Here is a 22,873-nt window from a genome sequence, read left to right as displayed (position 1 = left end):
TCAACATTTGACCCCACCCTGAAATCAATGATTCTTTATCAATTTTAGAATACTGAATTGGTGCAACCTCCAATGGTTTACTTCAACATGATTATAAACTTGATCATATATTTGATGGTTTTGAGTCCACTGGAGTATTATTTTTTAGATGTCAACATTACCCCCATCTTAAGCAAAACCAATCTCATTAAATTGGGGGGCAGAGGGTTAAGTTTTTTTTTTTTTTTTTAAGATTTTATTTATTTATTCATGAGAGACAGAGAGAGAGAGAGGCAGAGACACAGGCAGAGGGAGAAGCAGGCTCCATGCAGGGAGCCCGACGTGGGACTTGATCCCAGGTCTCCAGGATCAGGCCATGAGCTGAAGGCGGCGCTAAACCACTGAGCCACCCAGGCTGCCCAAGTTTAAAAGAAAATGTTGACTTTACCTCAGTCCAGATTTACTGTGAGGCAGACCATGTGCATGACTACTACATACAGGAAAAAAATATGTATCAGGAAAAAGAAAACCATGAACACAGAAATAGAATTTATTAGGATAAGAGGGCTAACACCAAGAAGATTTCTGACTGCACCAAGAGGAAATATTTGATTTTTGCCATCTGAACCGAAGCACACATCCTCTCCATTCTACAAAATCTTTCCAAGTAATACTCCCCACTGTCAACCCCTTCTACGACAACCCCAAACCTTCCAGCTCCAGAGATTTATAAAAGTTTCTCAAAATTTGTTTGAAAAGAAAATAATTCAGCTGCTCAAAATCACTCTAAGCAAAGAGGGTCTTTTATTCTCTCCCCATCCTACCTTCAAACCACAAAATTTTCTCACCTTGCTATCAGTTTGTACACTGGCAACCTTGGGAGTCAAAGACGGGAAAGGGGAGGGAATACTCTCAAAGACCATTTTATTTGTGTCTGTTCATATGTTGCACATGTCATTCTGCAAGTCCTGCTATGAGCTGCTTACTGCTATCCTTGTATTAAGATTATCTAGAAAATCGATGCATCAAGGCATCTTCTAAAACTCATCTTGATATGGGTAAAACACAGGAAACTATTTTCATCACTATTTGACCCTTAAGAATCCTGGGACACATTGCTAATTATCAACCTAATGCCATTTCCCATTCAGCTTTCTCTTTGCACATGCAGTATTATAGTGCCATAATGACTGGATACTGCAGTAATGTCTACATAGAGGTGCTCATTCCAGGACACAAATTCAAATATACTCACGGTTCTCATGGGAAATTCCATGAGCTTATTCCTCTAGGATTTGCCATGTAATAAACTAAGATCATGGGCAAGGATCACCAACATATCAAACTTCTCTGTGACCTGTCAACTGAAACAAAGTCCCCAAAGTCCCTGAGGATCTCCATGGTGGTAAAGAGCTAAAAATATTAACTTCTACAAGGTCACTGGAGTTTCCTCTTCTGAGGCTGCAGTATACTCATGATTTTCATAAACCTGCTTTATGCTAGTAAAGGCTCTATATTTCATTATCCCAATCAATAGCAATTGTGGACCAAGAGATGGTTTAAGGAGTTTTCTATCAGTTGCATATAAATTTATTTCCGTTATTCCACAGAGATAGTCACAGGGCCAAAAAGCCTTTTTGGGAAAGGTTGGCAGCATTTATTTAATTTCTGGAATGGCCCTACAGGGTCAGGAAAGCTCCCGATCCCCGAGCCCCCACTGCTTCTGTTTCTGAAAACTGTCTTTGCCTTTGTCCTAAGGCTCCATTTCTTCACCTCCTTTTCAAAAGCCCCTGGAGACATAGCAAGCCCCTGGTTCCAGAGGAGGGTGCCAGAATCATCACACAGTAACTGATAAGTTCACAAACAGCCTAATACAAGTACTGAAGGGTCAGTTAGTCTTTGGGAAAGAAATCAGCAGTGACTGAATAACAATGTACCAGAGAAAAGTACTCAACTGCCTAATTTCTTCCCTTTCAAAAAGAGTGAAGGAGTGACAAATTCAGAGCTATCAACAGTTTCACAGTGGTGCTATAGATCTCATGAAGATACCATCCCAAAATAAAATACTGCTCCCTTTGGAGCATTCTGTGGAACTTGTGTGTATACACACCTGTAACCACCATATTTTCTATAGCAATGCCAGAGTTTAAGTAGAACCTCTTACATTGCAGATAGCCTACATCACTGGCACAGTCACGATACTAGACAGGTCTTCAAGGTAGGTCTAGATACCAAAAAATCTACACGGTTAGATCTTTCTTTAAGGGTGATGAGAGAGTTAAACAGCAACAAAAGTCAAGGTCAAACAAATTTTAACATATCTCAAGGAAAACTGGGTATGAACAGCCATGCAAAGTGTGCACAGAGGCATTCCACAATCTGATTTTTCCAGGATTCCTTTGTCGCACATGTGGCCACCCATTGTATCCCTCAGTTCCAAGTAAAACTGCTTCTTCCCTTGGTTCAGATCTTTGATCCATCCAGATAAGAGGCAGCTCCTAAGAATCTACTGTTGCTCATTGCCAGAAATCTGAGAAACAAAATGTCCCACCTGGGTTTTGAACACGCACTGGACCATGTAAGCAATCCTCCTGACCACATCTACTCAGCCTCTGCAATTTCCCCATTCATCCCCAAAGGACTACTTCAAGTGATTTCAGCCCCACAGACCTCATTCAAAAAGAGGCAGCAACAGTGCAGTGTTACTCAAGCTCTTTAAAACTCATAAAATAGGTACTTCTTAGGTCTCTAAATCCACAGGCTATGAAGAGACAAATGGGACTCCTGATAATCACATCAGATCTTTGACATAAGGGTAGGCTTTGGCCACAGGTCGTCTTCACTTTGGGAGGCTCAATGACAATCATCTAGCTCTGGTAGAGCCCAGAGACCTGGACCATGCTGTCCAGCCCACTCAGCTATTCCTCAGTATTGCTTGTATACTTATGCCAGAGCCACGGCTTATACTCAGCAGGATGCTAAGCAGCTCTCCCACTTCCTTCTCTGTAGTGTCTGACGTGAAATGGCAATTAGCATCCTGGTGGAATCACTGTTCTCATGGGATGTCCTCGGTTGAATATACCTCCACTTTGTAGTGCTTGACATAGAGGCCATGCTCTCCTACTTTTCTGATTATGGCTTTGCTGGCCTTCTACACAGCTGCACTAATTTACTGACTTATTCCAAGCCTCAGTGGAGACAGATATACAATCCAGTTTAACAATTAAGTGTTATTTTAAGATGTGACTAACAGGATTTGAGGATTCCAGAATTATCTACCAAGCCAGAAACAGGCTATATACCATTGTGTGCATGTGCCTGTATGTGTGTATCACAAGTGCTGAAGCCCATATATTGTTTCACTGCTTAAACAACAGGTTGTCAATCAAATACCATTGCATTCATACCCCAGGTATGCACACCAAGGTCCAAGCTTGGAATCCTTGATCTCCATGTCCAGTTGCTCTCAGCAGCCTCTGCCTTTTACCATCTCATTCATGGAGAAGGCCCAGCTAATTCAGACAACTATCACAACATGCTGTTCTATATATGCAACACAAGCCCTCTTATTATGCCATCTGATATGATCCTAAGAGTCCTTCACAGCATCCCTGCTTCCTGGCACAAGAAGTTCCAGGCTTACCTTTTCCATATCCCCCAGACCTAGAATCAGCCATTTCTCATTAATCCCTCTAATGGAAAATAGTATTTAACCTGGATAGTTAACAGTGCTCTTGGTATTGAGTTGTCACTGTTTTTTCACCTTGTGAATATTTAGACTATATTTACATGTGACCCTGGTAAATAAAATGCAACTTACAGGCAAAGGAAACAGCTTCCCATTTACTTTTATACATAGACTATTGGGATAGTTGTCTTCTTGAGGGCAACTTGTTTCTGCCAGGCAAAGTCTGCATTAAAGAAAAAAACAAAAAAACAAAAAAAAAAAACAAGAAATTATTTTTAAAGAGTATACCCAAGCATGTTACAGAGTCCAAGTTCAGTACTATATGCACATAGTTAGCAAGTATAAAATTAACAGAAAATTTCAAACTCACCTCAACTGAACCTGGACTGTATAATCTCTCCTACCACCTGGCAAAAAATCCCTGTTGGAAAGAGAAAGAAACTGGGTTGAGAAGACACAATGAGAATTCATAGGAACATTTTCACCAGAAAAAAATGTTAATATCTTTATTCTTATTCCTTAAGATGAACACTCCCAACAGCATAAGCCTTAATCAAAAGGCTACAGTGATGCTAACCCTCATTTATATAACAGTCACATCTTTAAAGCAATTTTAAGGTATTTTCAATTTACAGGAACTTTTGTGATACAGTATTTATTTCAACAGGCAACAGATTTGATTAATATGAAAAGAAGCACTCTCAGTTCTAAAAGTTTAATAAATTAATCTGTTTGCTCATAATGGTTAACATTGGCTGAGCATTCTAATCATGTGATTTTTTAAAAAAAAATATAACGACCCATTCACTACATAGTCTGTTGGTCTGGAATACAGTCTGAGCATTAATTTTTACAACAGGTGATTATAACATGGTACCAAAATGAAGAACAAGTGCCTAGAGTCTCAGCATCTCTGTACCATGGCAACTTTATAATTAAGTATCCAATTAAGGGCACAGAACCTATTAGAATTTCTACGTGAGAACCTAAAAGAGTCCCATATATTTTTGGCATTGAACCTTGCAAAGTCTTGCCAGTCCACAGTGAAGCAGCATTGTGATTTCCTGGGAGCCTGTCAGAAATACAGACTCTCAGGCCCCACTGCAGACCTACAGAACTAGAATCTGCACTTTAACAAGCTCCACAAGTGACATGAATGCATGCTGTAGTGCAGAAGTATTGTCCTTAGCCATTATCATTAATCTTTGACTGTCAAAGAGTACTAGAAATCAGTCCTTTCTTGAGAGTACCTTTAGTGTTCATTTTGCTCTCAAAGGGCCAGTCTTCTGTTTCATCATTTTCACTGGAAGGCAGTAAAGCACAACAGTGACTCGCTTGAGTTCTACAGTCCCAAACTGCAGGACCTGGGGCAAATCATTTAACCTGTTTGGAAAAATACTGCACCTACCTCATGGAGTTGTCACAATGATTAAATGTGTTAACAATACATGTATGCCTGGACATATAAAGTGTTCAACAAGTGTGAACGGCCAGCTGCTATTATTGTTAACTCTGCTATCACTTTCCTTTGCCAGTAGCATCTGTCCTTCTCAAATGTCTATTCAAAACATCCCTGTAGGGATCCCTGGGTGGCGCAGCGGTTTGGCGCCTGCCTTTGGCCCAGGGCGCGATCCTGGAGACCTGGGATCGAATCCCACGTCAGGCTCCCGGTGCATGGAGCCTGCTTCTCCCTCTGCCTGTGTCTCTGCCTCTCTCTCTCTCTCTCTGTATGACTATCATAAATAATTAAAAAAAAAAAAAAAAACAGCCCTGTACCCTAAACAACGACCTCTTGTGAGCAACCCATATTCCACTCATGTAAAGCAAGAACATTTCACAGTCTGGGTGCTAGCTCAGCAACAAATCAAGACACAACATTTGCTCTCAAAGGTCTCATCCTAGTAGGTAACAGATATATACAACTAAAATAAAATGTGGCAAATGTGAGAACCTATTACAAAAAATAGGTGCTACAGAAAAAAAACAGAAGTTTAACTTTGTCTTAAAAGTTCAAGGCAATTATCACAGTCTAATCAAACTAGAAAAAAAGGTTTGTACAACAAATTAGCCTATTTCTAATTAGACACACTTCCATCATTAACAGTGGCTTCACCACTGTTATGTTAGTCATTCTCAGCAAAAGGAAAGGGTGAAGATCAACCAGCAACACCTAACAAAATCTTGTTAGGCTGGGAAACATAAAAAAAACAGAAATGGCAAGAGACATAACTAGAAAGCTAGATGGAAAAATGATATAGGGTTTTAAACAGCTTGCCTAAGGATTTAACTTCATTCCAGTAAGGGAAACTAACATAAACTGGGAAATGCAATGTGCTATACATCTTCACATGAGGAATAATGAGTAAGCATCTTCTGACATTTCATTTCTGCCAGTCACTGTTCTAGGAACTTCACATGTTGATCTCATTCATCAGACATAAAGCAGGCATTTACTATATGTCAGGCACTGTGACAGGCTTCAAGAATATAAAAAGAGGGATCCCTGGGTGGCACCGCGGTTTGGCGCCTGCCTTTGGCCCAGGGCGTGATCCTGGAGACCTGGGATCGAATCCCACATCGGGCTGCTGATGCATGGAGCCTGCTTCTTCCTCTGCCTATGTCTCTGCCTCTCTCTCTCTCTCTCTCTCTCTCTCTCTGTGACTATCATAAATTAATTAATTAATTAAAAAAAAAAAATATATATATATAAAGAAGATGTTGTCACCATCAAGTTTGTAAATTCAAGCAATCAAATAAATGCAATGAACCTTTAATAGAAAATAAGTACACAGTACAGTGAAACAAAGTGTCTGTTTGGGGAAATCCAGAAAGGCATCATAGAAGAGCTAAGACTCAAACTGGCCCTAAAATATACCTCAGGTTTGCCAAGCAGAATACAAAAAAAGAAGATATGCATAAAGACAGAGCAGTCAGAGAATAAGCTGCCGGGAAAGAGGAGAGTGAGTGACAGGACATGCAATGAGACAGAAGATGAACAGAACAAGACGTTGAAGAGAATTGCCAGCCAATGGAGTGTGGACTTCACGAGCTATCATTCCAGGGTTTTAAGCACAAGAGAGAAAGAAAACACTGAATGGGCTTTAGAAAGATCACACGGTCAGCCATGAGAGTTAAGGGGCCCACTAAAATTGTATGGGCAGAAGTGGGGGCTTGAAGCCTACTTAAATGTAAACATCACAGAGTGATATTTAAGCATAAAAAATGGACAAGACTCCATGACTGACTAGATACAGAAGGCAGGATAAGAAAGGGGAGCATCTAGGGTGTGAGGGCTCAGGTTTTGGAATGGGACAAATGCTACTCACCAAGGTAAGAGGCAAAGCAAGTTATAGCATTCAGTCCCCCCCAGTCACTGAGTGAGGTGGTGATTACTTTTCCTATGTTACACTGGGTAAATAAGATTCAATGGGTTTTAGTACCTTACCTGGGGGGCATACAGGCAGGCTTTAAGTGGCTGAGCCAGAATCCACAATCCAGTTGATAATACTCCAAAGATCATGACAGCTCCCTCAAGGGTAGAGTTGCATCAAGTTTTAAATCGTCAGAGACATAAGAGAAGGATCAGTGGAGTGCGGCAAACTGACAGGACGTGGTGATTGAAATGTGGGGTAGTACAAAGGTGGCTTTGGGCACATCTCATGCCATTAATGAAATAGTGGGAGGAAATATACCAAGTACAAATCTTGAAGCCAGTTTATTTTTTCAACTTTGCACTCCTGGTGCCTGGAACATTGCCCATAATAGGTAATAAATATATGCTGTGAGACTAAATGAATAAATGAAAGAACAAAAGACAAACAAGTAAGTTTGGGAGGAACGCAAGTTCAATTCTAGATGTGCTGTGTCTAAGGTACCTGTGGGTCACTGAAGTAGGGACAGTGAGTATGGACTCCAGAGCAAAGCGGAGATTTTGCAGCCACAAACATAAAAATAACAAAGCACATTTATGGATACTACCACAGAGTAGTGAGAAGAGGATCACAGATTGATTCCTGGGCACATCTAAGAGAAGTCAGTGTGAGATGCTGAAACAGCATGATTAGAGAGGTAGTAGTAGTAAATGGAAGGAGAGTGCTAAAACCAAAAAGAGAACTGAACTCACTGATCAATCTTTACAAGACGCAATATTAAGAGAACAAAATAACCCAAACCTGAATGTATTCAAGCCTCACTGAGAGGGTACTATCACTGCAGGCAAGGGGAGAAGCTAGATGCACGGCAGTGGTTCTCAGATTTGTTAAACACTGGAAACAGTGGGGAGTTTAAAAACTGTTTCGGTTCCATCCTCAGAGATTCTAATTGAATTAGTATGAATGAAACATGGTATTCAGAGTTCTAAAAGCTCCTCCCGTGATTTCAATATACAGCAGAGTGTGAGCACCACAAGCACAGAAGTTAAACACCAGCACAAAATTTATGTATGGATCCAAATCCAGAATGTGTAAGATGCTACAGAGTCAATGAACCACTTTTTTCAAAGAGCTGGTAAAAAAATATAATATGAGAGGAAACCAGAGCTCCTTGGAGAAGTGAACAATTCCAGAACTGGGGCAGAGAAATTACAGAATGAACCTAGAGCATGCTGTGGTGACAAAACAAAAAGTACAGTAGTTCTCAGGAAAGAGATGGAGACATACCAAAGGGCACAGGAGCCAACCTGAAAGAACAGCCAAGGGACAGAGGCAGACCAGTTTGAACAACATTATCAGAAGACAGAATTATAATCCAGAGTACTCAAGAGCCTACACAGATAAAAGTAAATGACTGAATAAATAAATGGGGGAGAGGGGACACCTCTTCCTTATGAAAGAATAACTAATATGAAAAAGAATAAGAACAGAAAATTACACCATTGGAACACAAGAGTGGTTTCTTTTTTTAAGATTTTATTTATTTATTTATTAGAGACACAGAGAGAGAAGCAGAGACACAGGCAGAGGGAGAAGCAGGCTCCATGCAGGGAGCCCAACGCAGGACTCGATCTTGGGTCTCCAGGATCACACCCTGGGCCAAAGGCGGTGCTAAACCCCTGAGCCACTGGGGCTGCCCTTTTTTTTTTTTTTTAAGATTTTATTTTATTAGAGAGACAGAGAGAGAGAGAGAAAGAGAGGCAGAGACACAGGCAGAGGGAGAAGCACACAAGACTGTTTATGACAAAACTGCTGAAGGAGAAAGATCCATCAGTGAATGCTGAATCAGTGTGCAAATATCTGAAGAGAAATAGACTAGGTTGTGTGCCTGGTCTCAAAATATCTCCCCCAAGATATTTATTACTAACAAAAGAAAAAACAGTAACTTTATATAAAGTGTCAAAATCTAGTAGAGAGTACCTTACCCCAGTGATCAAGGTTAATGATGCCAAAAATAAGATGTATCAATATTATGCAGCTGAACACGATACACTAAGAAGGGCATATAACTTGAGGTATTCTTGCTAAAAATGCATAATCTCAAGACATGATATCAGACAAACCCGAATTGAAAAATATTCCACAAAATATCTGGCCAGGACTCTTCAAAAGTATCAAAAGTTATGCAAGACAAGGAAAACTAAGAAACTGTCACAGACTGAAAGAGACTAAAATGGCAATAACAATTAAAGGTAATCTGGGATCTTGGTTTGGATCTAGGAATAGAGATACACTAGAAAAAAAAAAAAAACTGGTGAAATCTGAAAAGTCTATAGTTTAGTTAACAGTATTAGACCAAGGTTAATTTCTTGGTTTTGATAATTGCACTATGATTATGCAAGATGTTAAGAGAAGCTGGGTAAAGAGTATGTCTATTTTCATAACTTTTCTATAAATCTATAATTATTTCAAAGTAAAGTACTTTAAAAACCATGGGAGATAAAGACATCAAAAGTAATTACATGGGTCATGTTTAAATACTGAAACAATAAGAAAACTTGAATATGGGCTAGTCACGGTTTTATATTAAGGAATTATTATTCGTACTTAATAAGCAGTAAAGGTTGATCCCAAGCAAAGGACTATCACTGAGTAACAAACAAAACTTAGTATTAATGATAGGTTTTGGATATAAAATAACATTAATAATATAAATATAACTTAATTTTTTTCAATTTATTCTATTTATTTGTCGGCTGGTTGGTTGATTGCTATCTCCAAGATTTAAAGTACTTCCAAATTTACAAAAACTCAGTGCAACGTCTTGCACCCAGTGAAAATGAACCACATCAAGTTACATTCATTTCATTTCTTTGATAACTTTCACCTCTAAATTTTGTTTTCTGAAACTATTATTGTGGCTATTGGATCTTTTTTGAGACTAATTCTTGTACTGTCTTTTGTAAATTTTAGTTTTCAACACTTTTCCCCTGCCTGTGGAAGAGGCAGTCTATCTATGCAATTCTCTGTGAGGGCTCAAACTTCAAAGGGTCAGAACATACAATCATGTTGGGATAGTGACAACAGCACTCTCTCCCTCTATATATTAGTAAGGGTGATATGATTAATGAAAGAATCTAAAACACTGTCCCAGACTCTTCCACATAAAGAGAGCATCTTCAAGATGTCAGTGTGCTTAAGTGACATGAGGCCGGTAAGTTTGGATTCACATCTTCAGAGACTTGACCAGGCACATGAAGATATTAAAGACCAAAAAGTCCAACCTTTTTTTTTTTTTAAGATTTTATTTATTTATTCATGAGAGACACAGAGAAAGGGAGAGGCAGAGATACAGGCAGAGGGAGGCTCCATGCAAGGAACCCGATGTGGGACTCAATCCCAGGAATCTGGGATCAGGCTTTGAGCCAAAGGCAGACGCTCAACCGCTGAACCACCCAGGCATCCTAAAAATCCAACCTTAAAAAACGTATGTAGTTGTGTTGAATACAGAATTTCCAAAACTCAACTACAGAATTCTTATTTTTGTAAATTATTAACATTTCAGAGTACACAAGCATTAAATGAACAGCCAAAAAGGAGGCAAAAGACTTCTACTTTGCTCAATTCTTTTAACTCCATAATCCCAGAAAAATCATTTAACCTCCTAGTCTGTTTTCTTATAGTAAATCTTTAAGAATGCAATTTTAAAGAGTCACATAAATAATACATTATTAACACCAATGAGGACTATATTTTTAATTGGAAAAGTAAACACTACATATTTCCTTTTCTTTCCTTTTACATCTCCATTCATTTGCTCTTTAAAAATGTGTCTAAGTTTCTCCAATTTTTCTGAATGGCAAAGTTAAGAGTACTTTTCATAATTGTTTTCAGATTTCTACTAATTTTACGGTCCAGATGACCACAAAGCTCAGAACAGTGTAGTTTATTAATTCTTCTGGGATAAGAACCCGATATCTATCTTAACTCTTAAAGTGCCTCAGTTTGGATGATAACATTTTGGGATATCTTACCTTTAGGCTGCTATCACAAATTCTTTTTTATGCTGCTATATTTGAAATAAAATCTTCCTTTAAAAAAGTTATTACCAGAAAGTAATTCAAAAAATAAGCTGGAGTTTTAGTTAAAGGTTAAAACAGTTTTCTAATACAGAGTATTTATTAATATTTTAGTAAGCATATACTTCGCTTGCTTAAGAAACAATACTCCAACTCTTATGGACTGAATTGTTTCCCCAAAAATCAGGCTGAAGACCTGACCGCCCCCGCCCCCAATATGACCATATGTGAACTTAAAGCGGTAATTACAGCTGAATAACGTTATAAGGTTAGGGCCCTAATCTAATACAAAAGGCTTCCTCATAAGAGGAAAAGACACCAGGAACGCAAAAGCACACAGAAGAAAGGTCACGTGATGCAAGAAGGCAGCCTCTACAAGCCAAGGAGAGAGCCCTCAGAAGAAACCAAATCTGTCGACACCTTAATCTTGGACTTCAATCCTCCCCAATTTTGAGAAAATAAATGTCTGTTGTTTAAGCCATCCAGTCTGTTGTGCTTGTAATGGCAGCCCTAGCACACTAATAATACATCAACATTCATGAAGAAATATATTCCAAACATTCCTCTTACCTGGATATGCATATCTCTCTAACTTGCTGAGGTGTCAGAGCAAAAATAAAAAACTTCTCTTGAAATCGCTGAATACTGCTTTGAACTGGGGAGGGAAAAAAAAAGATAACATTCCAATATCCAAAAGATACAAATCCAAGGATGTAACCATGTGCAGTAACAATGCATTTCTGATCAAGAGTCTGCCAAATTCTGAAATTTGTATGGTTAAAATACTCCAAAATAAAGAAGTAGTAAACTGCAGTCATCTTGGAGTCATGAAAGTCACTTTAAAACAAGCTCAATTTTAAGCATTCAGTCTTTATTCTAACTAATTATAACACAGTCAAAATATAACTCCTCAAAATGACATTTCATCCTTGACTATAGCATTATCAAATGAAAACTTGGGGGAAGTAAAAAACTGCCTCCAGAGCTCTACACTAGACTCAGGTGATCTTTCATTTATTTATTTGTGTTTTGTTTTCAACCCTTTATATTCAGTTACACAGAACATTCATATAAAATAAAGTTTTCAACTTAAAATTTTTAAGTTGAAAACCTAAAAATCCGAATTACTTTTATACAGATTATCTAGTTAAAAAATTACCTAATGAAGTCATCCTTAACCATGTTATTAAAAACTGAAATCTACTTCACAAAGAACTTTTTAGCAGATTCATCCTGATGTATTATTCATTGTTCTAGTGCTCATTACAAAAAATAATGCAAATAAAGCAAAAGCTAGCATAGAGACCTTCTACTTCCTAACAAGTACTGCCAACAACTCACAAGGCAAAATGGCTCTTGCGTGTGTTATTGGCCAGTTTTCCTGATACATAAATAAACAAAATGCCAGTTAAATATCCAATGTCAGAGGACTTCCATCCACAAGTCACACCAAATTAAGAAAAATATTAAGTACCTGGGTAAAACATTTTAAGAACAGTTTATTATAGCAATTATGTGCCTAGAAATCATGTCATAAAATGGCTCGCATTTTCCTAGAACATTTTAAAAAAGGAGAGGAGGGAGAGGAATGCTGTTTATGATGAAAGCCTAAAAATAAAACAAATGCTAAGTCACAAACCTAAGTATGGAGCAAAAAACACAAACACACAGCTATAGTAGTAAGTCTCTCCATTTCCTCAATCCTTTTCACTCTTCAACACTCTCTTGTGTGGATTTCATTTCCCACTCTCCCCCCAAAGTTAAGGCCATTTCCCTCTCTATCCACAGTTAAGGTCACCAATTACCTCTTAAGTGTCAAATTCAATAGGCTTTGAGATTAGAGGTGAACATATTGTATTTTCAATCAGTTAATGGTATAAGCACCAGTTCCTTCAGCCAGAAACTTCAAAAGGTCTAACATAGGTATAAATGGAGTTCTAGAAGAAGAGAAAAAGGCATTAAAAAAAAAAAAAAGTTTCAGAAATAATGAAAGAATACTGATTAACTGATTGGCATGGGCAGAGAGAGGAGGACCTTTACAGGTCAAAACTAAGCAAAGTAAATACAAAGAAAGCTACCTAGTCACATCAAAATCAAACTACTAAAAGTCAATAATGACTATAAAATCTTGAGAGCAGTCAGGGGAAAAGAACATTACATACAAGGGAAAACCAATATGAATAAAGGCAATGTAAGCCAGAAGTCTTTAAAGTGGTGAAAGGAAAAAACTGTCCCTGGAAAACTCAATACCCCTCAAAAACAGGGTTAAATGATGACTTTTATATAAACAAAAGCCAACAGAATTTGTTGAAAGCAAATAAGTAATAGAAAAGGAAACTGTCAGGATAAAAAGAAATGATACCAAATTCAAAACCCAATTTTCCAGAATAAAAACTACTGCTAACAATAAAGTGGTAAAGGTAAAAGAATGTTGGTTTTTCTTATGATTTCTCTAAAAATACAACTGTTGAAAGCAAAAGTAATGGCACTGAAAGGCAGGATTTTTAAGATAGGCAGAAGGAAAGATACAATAGCAAAAAGGATAGATAAATGAAACTATCTGCCCAAGAGCTGTGATTCTGGCTTCATTCTGATAAGCTTGATTAACACAGATCTAGATGGATCAACTCCTTGTGCACCAAAAATGCCAGGTATCTACAACTACAGCTTTGGTCAGTTCACCCAGTATAAATGCCAGTATCTGAGGCCCGGCCTGGGTAACTGGAGTCAACCTACCCAGGAAGTACCCACATGCCATGAAACTTACACTGAAACTGGAAGGCTTCCATAGTCAGCATATGCCAACATTTATGTACAATTTACAGAACTTGCAGCTTAATGTTAGCAGTTTAGATCTTAGCACATTTTTGCAGAGGCTTTTATTTTGACATACTTTTAGACTTATTATTTGATGGTAAATTTTCTGTCCAAAGCATTAATACCAAATAACTACCCTGTTTCTATGAAGAAAAAAAAAATGGATGTTTCATCACTCTACACCATAACTGAATTCCAGGAACTTACAGCAACAAAAAAAATTGTGCAGATGCTAAGAAAACCCAATTTGTATTAACACTGACCATTTTTATGAGACAATTTTATGACAGAATAGCAGCCAAAAGTACACTAAACTTGCCATAAGGTAAATCTATTAGCAAGACTGTCATTTTCATACAGATGAAGAGAAAGAATGGCAATATATAAAGCAGAAAAATGCAGGTTTTGCCATGCATTTTCTGACCATCAGTGTCTCTAACTTGGGATCAGAAAACCAATTTTACACAGACCACATGAACACTTCCATGTTAATCGTAGCAAATGAAAAAGGAAAAAGACCATGACTCAGGGACATGAATCCGATACTTCACTCAAACTCTTTCCTTTTTTAACAATCCTCCATAAGGTAGATTCTATTTTTCAAAGACAGCTACAACAATATCATCCCATCACACCCTGCTTATAACCTTCCAATGAGGGATCCCTGGGTGGCGCAGTGGTTTGGCGCCTGCCTTTGGCCCAGGGCGCGATCCTGGAAACCCTGGATCGAATCCCACGTCAGGCTCCCGGTGCATGGAGCCTGCTTCTCCCTCTGCCTATGTCTCTGCCTCTCTCTCTCTCTCTCTCTCTATGTGACTATCATAAATAAATAAAATTAAAAAAAAAAAATTTAACCTTCCAATGAAGCGGTGGGGTCTCTATCATTCTCCCTTTGAACTTGAATGGCCCCTTGTGACTGCTTTAATTGATGGCAAAGTGATGGCATTCCACACACACACACACACACTCACACACACACTCTTGAGACCCAGCCCAAACTAGACCAGAAGAAAAAGCTTTATTTATGTAGGTATTCTAGTCAAAAACCAAGTGAGTCCAAGCCAACAGGTAGCACAGATACTACATATGAGTGAAGATGCCTTCAAGTGATCCGAGCATCTAGCTATCAAGTCACCCCTCAGTCTCTAAGTCTTCTCAGCTAAGACCCCAGACATCTTGGGCTGGAGACAAGCTAGCCACATACTGTCCTTCCAATTCTTAACAGGGAAAATCCATGAACATAATAAGATGGTTGTTTTACACCACTGTACTTTGGAATGATATATTATACAGCAATAATAAGTAAAACATTGCCACAATTTCATGAAGTAATGTATTAATTTTTTTTTTACAGATTAACTTATTTATCCATGAGAGACAGACAGAGAGACAAAGACATAGGCAGAGGGAGAAGCAAGCTCCTCGCAGGAAGCCCAATGCGGGACTCCATCCCGGATCCCAGGATCACACTGTGAGCCCAAGGCAGATGCTCAACCACTGAGCCACCCAGGTTTCCGAGCATTAATCTTATAAATTCCAAGTTCTATCATTACGTCTAGCTTCATTTATAATTACTAACTGATGAGGCTTGATGATATGACATAATGACTACTCTAGGTTTCTGGATATTGGTTCTTTCTACCTTTTTAAGCATAAGTAAATCAGAATAATCCTGTATCCTCATTTTAGGCCTACTGGTTATTATCCAAGTGATTTAGGAAATTCACATAATATCTCCAAGTCCTTCTTTACTCCTTGATTAAAATGGAAATTAAAAAAAAAAGGTGGATTAGTAAAATGTTAAGATTGTATTTATTTGAGAGAGAGAACAAGAGCAATGAGAGGAGGGAAAGAACACACAGACTGCACCGAGGATGAAGCCCAATGCGGGGCTCCATCTCAGGACTCTGAGATCATAACCTGAGCCAAAATCAGGAGTCAGATGCTTAACTGACCCAGCCACCCAAGCACCCTTCATCTGCCTTTAAGAGGCTGTTTTGTAGGGATCATGACCACAGGGTCATGAGATCCAGTCCTGCATCAGGCTCTGTGCTGAGTCTGCTTAAGATTCTCTCTCAGGGTGCCTGGGTGGCTCAGTTAAGTGTCTTTCCTTCAGTTCAGGTCAAGATCCCAGAGTCCTGGGATCAAGCCTCAAGTCAGGCTCCCTACTCAGTGAAGAGTCTGCCCTTTCCTCTCCCCCTGCCCCTCCCTCCCTGCTCTCTCAAATAAATAAAATCTTTTAAAAAAATTCCTCCCCTCTCAAGCTCACAAAAAAAATTTTTTTAATTTAAAAATAGGGGCGCCTGGGTGACTCAGTGGTTGAGCATCTGCCTTTAGCTCAGGTTGTGATCCTGGGGTCCTGGGAACAAGTCCCACATCGGGCTCCCCACAGGGGGCCTGCTTCTCCCTCTACCTATGTCTCTGCCTCTCTGTATCTCTCGTGAATAAATAAAATATTTTTTAAAAATTAAAAACAAAGGCTGTTTCATGGATCAAATGCAATAACATATTTGAAAGCATCCTGAAAACAATGTGGCACTATATATATATGATGTATTTTCAGTTCCAGAGGTCCCAATCAAAAGTATCTGCTTTTAAAAAGAGCAAAATTTCAAGAAAAAGATATACAGTCCAACAGATGCATTTTGCCAACTATTCAATAATGGCTTTTTCTTGGTAAGATATAGTCAAGTAGAAAATATTTTAACATGCCTAAAAATATGAACTATTGTTAATAAAATAAAAAATTTCTCAAGCTCCCCCATTGCAGAAAGTTATATGGACATCTTTTGATAAGCTAGTTTATATTTGGTCAAGAATGCTTCCTAGCAATGAGTACCTAAGTTAGCAGGGGCTTATAAAATGGCCCACTCAGGGAAGAAATAAACCAAGATGTTTTACAGACAGTTTTGTGGAATATCATGGCTCAGTCTAGCTAATCTATAAAATAAATATATTTTGATACTTTATATCATAAAGTAACAATGAATAAATCAGTTTATTATACTGCACTAAGATCTCTATTCTGATCTATCTACTGCCCTATCACCCATCAATTAACTGTTCCATCACTGCCAATCAATGAATACTCTTAGTTTATTCCTTTTCCTATAGTATCTCTGCATCAAAAGTTAAGAGGGGGAGCAACCCTCAAAAATAAATAAAACTACAGAAAAAAAATAACCAAGTCAAACAATTATAAAAGAAGTGAATATAAAAAGTTCTGTTCTATATTCACAAATTAGCTCATTTTTGGTAACTCATTTCTTAACACACTGGAACTAACAGGCACACAGAATGCTTTCAATAAAACTTAAGTGATTCTACATTCCAATATTCAATTGTTTACAAATAGTTATCATTGACATTGCTTTTTGTGAACACTTTTTAAATGATTATCCTCCTATATACACAAACTTTTCTCATTTAATGAAATTCAACCAGAAACCTGAGCCATTTGAAAGAATTTTATCTATATAGAAATCATCACTGGGACGCCTGGGTGGCTCAGTGGTTTAGGGTCTGCCTTTGGCTCAGGACATGATCCTGGAGTCCTTCTCCCTCTGCCTGTGTCTCTGCCTCTCTGTGTCTTTCATGAATAAACAAAATCTTTAAAAAAAGAAGAAAAAAAAGAAAGAAATCATCACTACATTAATAATCATCAGTGGTGTTTAATACAAAAAGATTTTTTTCCCTATACAACAGCTATAAAAGATCATGTGGGGAGAGTAGAGGTTTCATGCTTCTTATAAGAACGACTTTAATTCAGGATTTTGAAACAGAATAATTGTCAATTTTCCATTTACTAGAAATCATTTCCTTTACCCCATCCTCTTCTTCATCCTCTATATCCAGTTAGTCATTAAGTCCTGCTTTCTAAAAATTTCTTATCAGCTGCTTCCTATCCCTTTTCACTACCACCATCCTACTCAAACCTATTATGGTTCATACAAAACAGCAACGTTGCATCTCTGCCAGCCTCCCAACAGAACATAAGTGCACAGCTGGACACCCTCAGCGTCTTTGTCATCACCCTTCTTCTGCTCAAAAATGCTCAGCAGCGTCCTATTTCAGAATGAACCCAGTCTAAGCTCCCTTATGTATAATCATTTCCATAACAATGGCCTCACCTCTTCCCTAGCAAACCTACATTTCCAGTGTCTTCCCAAGTCTTATGCTCTATTCAAAACAGTTTCCTCAGTCAAGTCTCACAACTATGCCACTTTCATTTCTACTCTCATGACTACTCATAGTTCTCCCCTTTCTTCTCCTATAAATGCCATCAATTTAAAGTAGACAAATACATACTCCAAAGCTCCTTCATGTCTCACTCCTACTCCACGAGGTCCCATCCCTTAGGCTGATACAGTATTTGAGTTTCAGACACAATTTATAGTTCTTCATCACACAGGCATATACCTCATTGCTACCTGGCTCTCATGTTAGCAGTACTTCCCCAACTAGATAACAAACTTCTTAATGGCCATCTTATACTGCTGACTTCTCTGGAATTAGACTACATGGCCATATTCAAATTATATCATTATATACTCATTAACTGGGTTAATAAAAACGATGCAGATAGTGCCTGATTTTATCCAAATTCCTTAGAAGTGAGATTCTATTTTAATGGCTTTCCATTAATGTGAATGAACATCACTTTAAACCTGTTTAACTGTACCCAAAAGCTTAATGAATATTTCCTAATATTCAGGAATTTAAGAATATGAAAAGATTTTGATCCTCATTAATTTTTCACCTTTTAAAAATTAAAAGACTAATAATAAATTAAAAGACCAATACTGATGAGGGTGTAGAGAAAACAGTACATTCATACACTGCTGGATTATAAATGGGCACAAGGCATCTGAAGCAACTGCTGAGAGCAGAGTATCAAAATATCAAGCACTCAAACTCTTTGACCCAATAACTTCACAGAGGCATTACACTTCATAAATATGCACCCAAGTATTCAGAAGCATATATGCAAAAATGTTAACAGCAGCAATGTTTGAAAAACTGCAAGAATAGTGACTGACAATGCTAGATACTAAAATACTTTCACATAAATAAAAAACTAAAAATATCCATCAATAGAATAGTGGTTAAGTGATGGTCCATCTACCAGGTAACAGATCTGTTGTAACCCACAAATCTACAATATATTTCCAATGAACACTTAAGAAAGAGAATCATGAGGCAAAACTCTTAAGAGGTGCTATTGGCAGATGATACTAGAAGAGTGTCCTCTCTCATAAGAAATGTGGCACAGTGGCTCTGCAGTTGGAAAAAGTTATTTTAATGAACAAGAAGAGAAAGAAGATGACATAACATATGCAGAAAAAGAGTTTATTATTGACACAACTCTAGGTGGATAATATATGACATTAAAAGGGACTCCCCCCCACTCCAAAATAGGGGGGGACTTTCCCCTTCTGTTATATTTCTAGGATGTTTGAATTTTCAATTACTAGCGTAAATTACTTTTGTAATCTGAAAAGTACAATGAAGAAACTTTAAGGAATTAAAGACTCAAAATACATTGAAGGTATTTCACAAAATACCAACAGCTAGATGTATCAACATACAATGCTTATAAAACAGAGTGAACAAAATGAGCTAGTCACAAACGTATATATATATGTAAATATACATATATACATATATATACACATACACACACAATCACATAAATTTCAAAAGCCAAGTTAGTTAAACATTACCTTTTTAAAAACTATGTATGGTAAAACAAGTAAAGGAGAGGAACATAAATTCAGAATAGTTATTTAATTCAGAAAAAGCAAAGAGATGGCTTGAAGACACTGGCAATGTTAATATTCCTTTTTAAAAAATTAGCTGGGGGCAGGGAGGGGACCTGGGTGGCTCAGCTGATTAAGTGTCCAACTCTTAATCTCAGCTGAGGTATCAATCTCATGGTCCTGAGTTCAAGCCCTACACTATCTCCACACTGGACATGGAGCCTACTTAAAAAAAAAAAAAAAAAAAAAAAGGACAAAAAACAAAACTAGGTAGTGGTTTCACAAGTGTTCATTTCATTGATGTTCTTTATATCTTAATATTTTATATATATTCTTTTGTGCAAACTGAATATAGACAAATTTCTTAAACAGAAAATTCCCAAAGGATTTCATCCTCAAAAATTATCTTAAAAAAAAGAAAAAGGCAACTGAAAAAAAAGAGAAAAATACAGCCTGTGAAAGCAAGTCAGAATAGTTATTTAAGGTAAGAGAACAGATTTTTGTTAGTTTTTGGATTATGAGGTTATCCATTTGTTATAGGAAAATCTTAGCTACAAAGAACCTCACTTTTTTTTTTTTAAGATTTTATTTATTTATTCATGAGAGACAGAGAGAGAGAGAGGCAGAGACACAGGCAGAGGGAGAAGCAGGCTCCATGCAGGGAGCCCGATGTGGGACTCAATACCAGGACTCCACGATCACGCCCTGGGCTAAAGGTGGCGCTAAACCGCTGAGCCACTCAGGGATCCCAAAGAACCTCATTTACTATTGTATACATTCATGTTTTTTAGATACCACAGTTTGCCATTTTAAATGCTAAAATATTTTTATTTTAACCATTCTGAATAGAAATAATTCCAAACTACAAAACTATACAACATATCTCCCTAAATAGAATATATACATCATAGTTGTTTGGGGGGGGGGGGGGGTGTTCTTTTTTTCTTTTTTTTTCTTTTTTTTTTTTTTTTAGCATCACTACATGTACTACTACTAGCAGGTTACTGGTTTCAACATCCCAAGCGGTTTGGGAATAATATTTTTTGACCTCTTGTGTCGATTTTTTCTACCATGGCTCTTCTAAGTCTCTCTCGTGTTGTCAGTTAATTCCTACTTAACAATATGTTGATGGCTTAGAAATCATCTAATCAACTGTATATAAAAAATACACAGACTGACATGCAGAGGTCAAGAATATGTGCTTTGAAATACGGATTTGATACCTCTTTTGACTCCTGAGGATTTTTAGTTCTCAATTCCCAAATGTAAACAAGTTTCTCTTATAGCAGGTTTCCAAACAAATGGACTTCCCCAGAATTTTTTTATATTTTCAATATCATAAAACCAAACTAATAAAAACTAAGGAAACTTCTGGATGTCATTACATTGCCTTAGACCCTGTGACACTGAAATTTTCAATTTAAGGTCATTACTGGAAATGATTAAAATTTTTCCACTTTCATTTGGAAGACTGTATGCTGATGCGGTTTTCTAACTTTCTCCCTCCAAGTATAAAGGAACATTTCTTAGATTACGTCTTTATCACTCTGGCATAACAAGATTACATACATTGAGAAAACGATATTCTTTTTCTCCTTAGGGAAAGCAAGACAGGGAAATGTTTATTGTTTTAAAACAAGAATCAGTTTATAAATTCATAAAAACAAAGATAGGCAGGACTCTTAAAAAAACATATGAATACATAACTTTTACATTGAGCTAATATTTCATAAGCCCTGAGGTTATATGTTTTCTCTTACATTCTAATTTAAACTATGACCAAAAGGCAGGTTTTTCTTAGCTACTCGTTAACACAAAGTACCTCGGGCATTATTTTATCTAAGCAAAATGAGATAGGAAATTTATTTTATATTTATTTTAATAAACATTATTTTAATAAACTTATTAAATTATTTATTTTAATAATATTTATTTTAATAAACTTATAAGAAGCCTACTACTACTGTTCTTTAACCTTATGGAGGTTAATGAAAGAGAAACTCTATGAAAAATACTGAAAAGCAAGAGAACTCCAGTTTCTATTTTTGAACAAAGCAGGGAAATAAGGGAAGAAAATCACTAAAGCCTCTCCAGAGTTCATCCCTTGATACACCACTGATGGTAATGAGTAGAGAAGACACATAGCTGCATCTTCTTTCCAGGCATGCAACCCTGTCTCTTCAATCCCTTCCACTGTTAACTACAATCCCACAGGCCCTCTTACCTTCTCAATCCTCACCTTAAACATACTCCTGAACAGTCCCATGAGACAGGGTCACAAAGCATATTACCAGTCTGAATCTTTCTCAAAATACACACAAAAAAATAAATTTGCAATAACTGCTGAGAAAGAAACATGGGAATGAGCCATGATATGGTCCACTGATACATATGAAAAACCATGATAAAAGGAAAAATTAAAATAAAAAATCAGATTTTTGCAAAACTATATGCATAACTTCTGATGGTAAGTAGTAAATCTAAAAAAAATTCTGGAACCATTTTAACCAGATAAATGAACCTGTTAAAAAAAAGTTAAAGATGGGGGTGCCTGGGTGGCTCAGTCAGTTAAGCGTCTGGCTTCAGCTGATCCTGGGGTCCTGGGATGGAGCCCCGTGTTGGGGGGGGTCTCTGCTCAGCAGGGAGCCTGCTTTTCTCTCCCTTTGTCCCTCTCCACCCCCTGCTTGTGCTCTTTCATGCTCTGCCTCAAATGAATGAATAAAATCTTTAAAACAAAAAGTTAAAGATTACAGTAAAAGCATAAAGGAAAGGCAACTGGGTAATAAACATTTAAAATATTTGTTCCTGTTAATTTTAAAATAAAAAATCTAAACAAGATACAAGCTTTCACCTGTCAAAACCACCAAGATTTGTTTCTAGTAACACTGAATAAAGGCAGAAGAGGGATCCCTGGGTGGCTCAGCAGTTTGGCACCTGCCTTTGGCCCAAGGTGTGATCCTGAAGTCCTGAGATTGAGTCCCACATCGGGCTCCCTACACAGGGCCTGCTTCTCCCTGTCTGCCTGTGTGTCTGCCTCTCTCAGTCTCTCATGAATAAATAAAATCTTTAAAAAAAAGTGGGGGGGGGCAGGAAGAAAGGCAATGAGAGATATTCTCTCACTTTGTGTAATGTAAACTGGTTCGCTCTTCTGCAAACTAATTTAGCCAACATCTTTTCAAG

The 22,873-nt window shown here is 37.5% G+C and overlaps 1 protein-coding gene across 13 annotated transcripts in view; it reads right to left on the bottom strand.

Moving 5' to 3' along the window:
- Positions 1 to 22,873, bottom strand: part of PIAS2 (protein inhibitor of activated STAT 2) — a 147,572-nt gene that overhangs the window by 76,921 nt on the left and 47,778 nt on the right. For all 13 annotated transcript variants that reach the window (XR_007412054.1, XM_025428956.3, XM_049112659.1 and 10 more), the window contains 3 exons: positions 11,688 to 11,772; positions 4,038 to 4,088; positions 3,800 to 3,890 (listed from right to left, as the gene is read on the bottom strand). Coding sequence is in view for 12 of the 13 variants with exons in the window: in XM_025428956.3 (XP_025284741.1) it covers positions 3,800 to 3,890; positions 4,038 to 4,088; positions 11,688 to 11,772 (227 nt within the window). In the remaining variant the exon portion in view is untranslated. The remainder of the gene's footprint in view (positions 1 to 3,799; positions 3,891 to 4,037; positions 4,089 to 11,687; positions 11,773 to 22,873) is intronic.

Source organism: Canis lupus, chromosome 7 (genome assembly GCF_003254725.2).
Source record: "Canis lupus dingo isolate Sandy chromosome 7, ASM325472v2, whole genome shotgun sequence".
In the NCBI taxonomy this organism is placed as follows: Eukaryota; Metazoa; Chordata; class Mammalia; order Carnivora; family Canidae; genus Canis; species Canis lupus.
This window is presented reverse-complemented; position numbering and strand designations above follow the sequence as displayed.